Source organism: Lactuca serriola, chromosome 7 (assembly GCF_051521515.1).
Source record: "Lactuca serriola cultivar US96UC23 chromosome 7, Lser_US96UC23_V15, whole genome shotgun sequence".
Taxonomy (NCBI): domain Eukaryota; kingdom Viridiplantae; phylum Streptophyta; class Magnoliopsida; order Asterales; family Asteraceae; genus Lactuca; species Lactuca serriola.
This window is the reverse complement of record NC_136414.1, coordinates 199,014,131-199,019,675: the sequence shown is the minus strand read 5'-3', so window position 1 is coordinate 199,019,675 and position 5,545 is coordinate 199,014,131. Positions and strand designations below refer to the sequence as shown.

The following is a 5,545-nucleotide window of genomic DNA, read 5'->3' as shown; positions in this document are numbered from 1 at the left end:
CCGTAGCCTCTAAAGCCAATTGAATCTGCTACCTTAGCAGAAGACAAAGATGATATTTTAAGTTTTCAGAAGTGGAACAAGGAAAACCAGTTTGCTAAAGATTGCAAAGCCAATATAGTGAAAGATAGAGAATTATACCTTAGAATGGCTCAAGAGATGGATGAAAAAAAAGAAAGCAGGGGCATACGTAGCCCAAGTCAAGAGAGACCGTCAAGTGTGGTCATCCGGAGATGAGGATGAAGATATCAACAACGTCAATGGTAAAGGAACAATCTGCACTATGGCTACTGCGAATGAGGATAGGTAAACCATGCTAGAAAAGAACTACTGCTACATGGAAAAGGATGGATTTCTCTGAGCATTGTTGAGCAGGTAAAACTCATGGTCCAAACTAATAATTATAGCATGCATGATTGTCAACCATTCGTAGACAACCTTAATGACACTTGTCCTGCCGTCCTTTCAGACTATAACAAAGCCCTAGATGATAAGAATATAGCGTCCCAAGAGATATTTCATGTGAGAGGACAACTGGAGGACAAGTGACTCAAAGTAGCTTTGTTAGAAAAAGATCTAGTGTTAGAAAATGATGCTATAATTTTATGTGAAACACAGTTAGGAATTGCTTTGAAAATAGAGAGATTTAGCTCAAATTGAAAATGTACGCTTAAATCTTCTAATAGAAAAGCAGTTTAATGAAAGCGAAGTTATTGAGAATCTTGTGAATAATGGAATTGTAGATATCACATACAATTGGGGTTGGTCCAATGGGTACTCCACCGCAAAGGATTCATCACCTCGATTTAATAAAAGCCGCTCCTATGTCCCTCCGGACGGAGAGTTCCATTTCCTAGTCAATGATAAAACCTTTCCCGAGAACATCAGAGCTCATTTTGGTCGACTTCATAATCTGAGTAATAATTTTGTTATTGAGGAAATTCTTCCGGAAATTTTGAGTCACTCAAGTGATCAAATTCCTATCTCTGGCACAATTTATCCCGACTCTCAGACTTCATCAGTTGTTGATGAAGAAATTCATATGGAAGAACTCGAAGTTCTTGTGAACTTCCCGCCTCTGCCTTCGGACCGCAATGTATCTCACTGGAGTCCTGAACCGCAGTTTGACCAACTATCTCTCATCAAATGTCCTACAAAGAAATCAACTCAGATTTCCTCTGTGATAGTCCAATCTTTCTTACCATAGACTCTAGTTAAGAGTTCAGCGACCATTCAGCCAATTCATCATGAGTTGCCTATAGAAACCTTCGATTATGGTCAATGTTCCCAGAATCCTGAACTTTCAAGTTCAGATGAATCAAGTCCTCATTTTCAAAAGTAATCTAAGGATTCTAAGAAGCCACTATTGAACCTCAATGACTGCGGTTCTCCAAAAACTCAGGCAAAAATGGCCTTCAATGAGGAATTTCAATCTTGTGGTAAAAAGCGGGAAATCTTTTCGAAAAACAAAAGACAAGTCATAATTTCAAAACTCAAGAGTCCAGAAAAACTTGTTTTCTCAAAGTCTTTTTCTAAAAACACGGCAGTCAAGAAATCGAGCAAAAAGGAATGTACAGTTCTTAAAACATTTTCCAGGTCTTCTGACAAAATCCAAAAGCAAGTAAAGTCTTTTCAATGCAATGGTTTTCTGATCTATTCCTTAGACGATCAAAAATGGAAGGGGATTTTACCTGCTCCAACACATTTTAAGTCACCTCACCTTTCCAGAAAAACACAACCTTGGAGATTTTCATGTACTCAAACATTTTCAAACCGTACCTTTTCAAATCCGAAGGGTATCAATGTCAAGTCTGAGTGTTGGACTGGTCACAACACTAATCCCACACCCTTCGGACCGCTGACCAAGCATAATGTCCAGATAAATGATAAAAAATTATCATCTAGACTTCATCGTCCAAAGGGGTCATCTCAAGCCCCTCATTGTTCTTCTCAAAAAACTCATAATTTCCACAAACCTTGTACTTTCAAAATACTCATACTTTTCAAAAACCTCGCACTGTTCAAAAATCTGATAACTTTTGAGAACCTCACAACACTCCAAAAGTTCACAAACACCTAGGTCTAGGATTCAAAGCTAACACGATAGTTGTCCCTGCGACCTCGGTTCATGTGTCTATGAACCCTCGCCATTTCACCTCGGGCTCCAAACTCATTTGGGTGCCCAAACTAACCGTGTAACTTTCAGGAAATGTGCACGGAGAATCAAGAAGAGGAGTAGTTAATAGATAGTTCCTGCTCCTTGCACATGACCAGAAGGTTAGAATACCATTGGGATTTTAGGCCTATATGCAACGGTGGAAATGTTACATTTGACAAGAATGCGAATGGAATAATCTGAGGTTATGGTGTGCTTACTACTGAGAAATTCTCTATCCAAAAGGTTTCTTACGTAGAAGGTCTCAAACACAATCTCATTAGTGTTGGCCAACTATGTAAAGCAGGCCATCGGGTTGAATTTGACAACGACTACTGCTACATAATGACAAGTGATAGAAGCACCTGCTTGATCAAATCTAAGTCGAAGGAACTATGTATCCACTGGATGTCTCTCTGATCATTAGGAAACCATAGCTGTGTTTTTTGTCCAAAGCAGTATCCGAAGTCAGCCGGTTATGGCATCATAGAATAGCTTATCAGAACTTCCGATATATCAACAACCTGGTCATCGAAGAACTCGTCCAAGGTCTCACCATTCTAAAGTACAACAACGAAACTCTTTGCTCTACCTGTGAGTGTAGCAAAGAGTCCAAAGCAAGCAATCCTATAGTGATTGATTCTTCAATTTCTGAACCACTGGAACTTTTACATATTGATCTCTACGGTCCATCTACCATAGCTAGTCTCCATCACAAGAAATACCTATTGGTTATAGTTGATGACTTCACTCGTTTCACATCGGTCTTTTTCTTGAGACTCACGTCTGAAACACCGCAAGTTCTGATGAATTTTATCAAAGAGATTAAACTTCAAATCAAATTACTAGTACGCCGTATCCGAAGTGATAATGGAACCGAGTTCACTAATCATCTCCTTAACAATTTCTTGGTTTCAAAAGGTATTAGTCACAATTTTTCAGCTCCTTACACACCTCAACAGAATGGAGTAGTATAGCGAAGAAACCGTACTCTAGTGGAAGCAGCCAGATCTATGCTCAACTTTGTAGACCTTCCTCTCTACTTCTGGGCCGAAGTAGCCGCGACAGCATGCTTTCTCCAAAACTGAAACATTGTATGTAAGCATCTCAACAAAACTCCGTATGAGGTCCTTAAAAACTACAAACCAAATGTCTGATTCTTTCACATCTTTGGGTGTAGATGTTTTGTGATCGACAATAAGTATCATCTAAACAAGTTTGCACCGAAGTCAGATGAAGGCATTTTCCTTGGCTACTCAACAAAGAAAGTAGCCTATAGGGTTCTCATCAGACGCACGGGACTAATAGTCGAAATCTTCGATGTCAAATTCGATGACTATTACGTCTGCAACACTGCTCCATCAAATGAAACAAAAACAATCTTGGAGAGTGATATCCCAGTGTCTTCGGGTCTGGTACACATAGTTGAAATAAACTATGATGATCTTTTCGACCCCATAGAAACCGCTCAACTATCTGAAGTTCTTGTGTCTCCGGAAGCGCAACAACAACATGCCGAAGTTTCTCATCCTACTCTATCCGATGACGTGTCACTCAACACTTCCACTTCGCCCGTTGAGGGGGAATGTTCAACTTCTAATCATATGAAAACCATCGAGGTTCCAGTGCCTGAGGAAGCAGCTCCGATTGCTACCCGCAAAATTACTCTCCTAAGGGTTATCACTCTTACAATAATTGTAAGTCCCTAATATGCCTGTGTATCAGTCAGATCCGTTTGATGGTGCGGAATCCCAATCAAATGGATGATGTCAGATAAAATAGAAGAGAAGGAGAAGAAGAATAATATGAATCTTTGTATGTATTGATATGAATTAAAGCTCCAGATACAAAAGATTCACACACATACGCTCCTTATTCTCTCTGGCCGTAAACTCCTTCTTGTTAATCAAAACTCTACTCCTCACCCTAACACGTCTATTTATACTAGGGAACATGGGCCATAAATGAGTTTACGGCCGTAAGGTGTTTACGGCCGTAAACTCAACCGTAAACATGACCTGACCGTAAACTAGACTGTAAGCTCATAAAATATTACAGAAAAATACAATTGCCCAGAAAAGCAAAGTATAAACCATATTTTGACCCAACAATAATCCAAGGGGAACCATCTCAGGTTCAGGGGGAACTCCCATCTGCAATCCAAGGCGAACCTCTCTCAACTGCTCAAGAAAATGCTGATCCCACTGCCACAGTTCAAGACAATTCTGCAAGTTGCTCTCAAATCTAGCGGGAACTGCCATCTTCAACTGTAGAGTCTTTTGATATTGAAGACGTTCACTCCACCGCAGCCATTGATCATCTGCAACCTCATCTTCATGCATGGACAAAAGACCATCCACCGGGCCAAATCATCGAAAACCTATCCGTAGGTATCCAAACTCGATCCTCAAAAGATTTATCTGACTACTGTCATTATGTAGTGTTTATGTCCTCGGTGGAGCCTAGAGCCATCAAAGAAGCTTTAATGGAGCCCAACTGGATATCTGCAATGCAAGAGGAACTGGTAGAATTTGAAAGAAACAATGTGTGGTAACTCATTCCAAAGCCAAAAGGTCACACTGTTGTTGGTACAAGATGGGTATACAGGAATAAATTAGATGAATCGAGTGTCGTCGTCAAAAACAAAGCGAGACTAGTCGCTAATGGGTATAGTCAACTTAAAACATACGCCTCTGTAGCCAGGATGGAGAAAATTTTACGGGCTACTCTCAAATCAAGGGGGAGCAGCCATCTCCAAACGCAAAGTATTATGATATTGAAGACGTTCCCTCCACCACAACCGCTGATCATCTGCAACCTCGTCTTCATGTGTGGACGGAGGACCACCCACCGGGCCAAATCATTGGAAACCCGTCCGCAGGTATCCAAACTCGAACCTCCAAAGATTTATCTGACCACTATCACTATGCAGCGTTTATGTCCTCGGTCGAGCCCATAACCATCAAACAAGCTCTAATGGAGTCGGACTGGATATCTGCAATGCAATAGGAACTTTCAGAATTTGAAAGAACCAAAGTGTGGTACCTCGTTCCGAAGCCAAAAGGTCACACTGTTTGTTGGTACAAGATGGGTGTACACGAATAAATTGGATGAATCCGGTACTAACGTCAGAAACAAAGCAAGACTAGTCGCTAAGGGGTATAGTCACCTTGAAGGTGCAGATTATTATGAAACCATAACAACCCAAATTTTGAGTCCAAAAATTTCATTTTAATTAACTGATTATAAAAACATTCATAACGAAACTACGTAATTATATATCATTTTGTAAATCAATGTATCATGTCTGTTTATGATGTGCTGCTACCGCGCCAGCTCCTTCCCATTCGCTGAAGAGTTAACTAAAACCAAAACTGTAAACTGTAAGCACGA

General features: G+C 40.3%; 1 protein-coding gene across 1 annotated transcript; it reads left to right on the top strand.

The window, feature by feature from the left end:
• Positions 1–1,405: 1,405 nt before the first annotated feature.
• LOC145064698 (uncharacterized) lies at positions 1,406–4,706 on the top strand. The gene is made up of 3 exons (XM_079012097.1): positions 1,406–1,593; positions 3,333–3,849; positions 4,401–4,706. The coding sequence occupies exons 1-3, from the start codon at positions 1,406–1,408 to the stop codon at positions 4,704–4,706; spliced, it is 1,011 nt and encodes a 336-aa protein (XP_078868223.1).
• Positions 4,707–5,545: the final 839 nt, after the last annotated feature.

Coding starts and splice junctions, on each gene's coding strand:
- LOC145064698 (XM_079012097.1), top strand. CDS start 1,406: ATGGCCTTCAATGAGGAATTTCAATCTTGTGGTAAAAAGCGGGAAATC. Junction 1,594..3,332: donor GTTCTTAAAACATTTTCCAG/GTCTTCTGACAA, acceptor CTTTGGGTGTAG/ATGTTTTGTGATCGACAATA. Junction 3,850..4,400: donor TTATCACTCTTACAATAATT/GTAAGTCCCTAA, acceptor TCTCAAATCTAG/CGGGAACTGCCATCTTCAAC.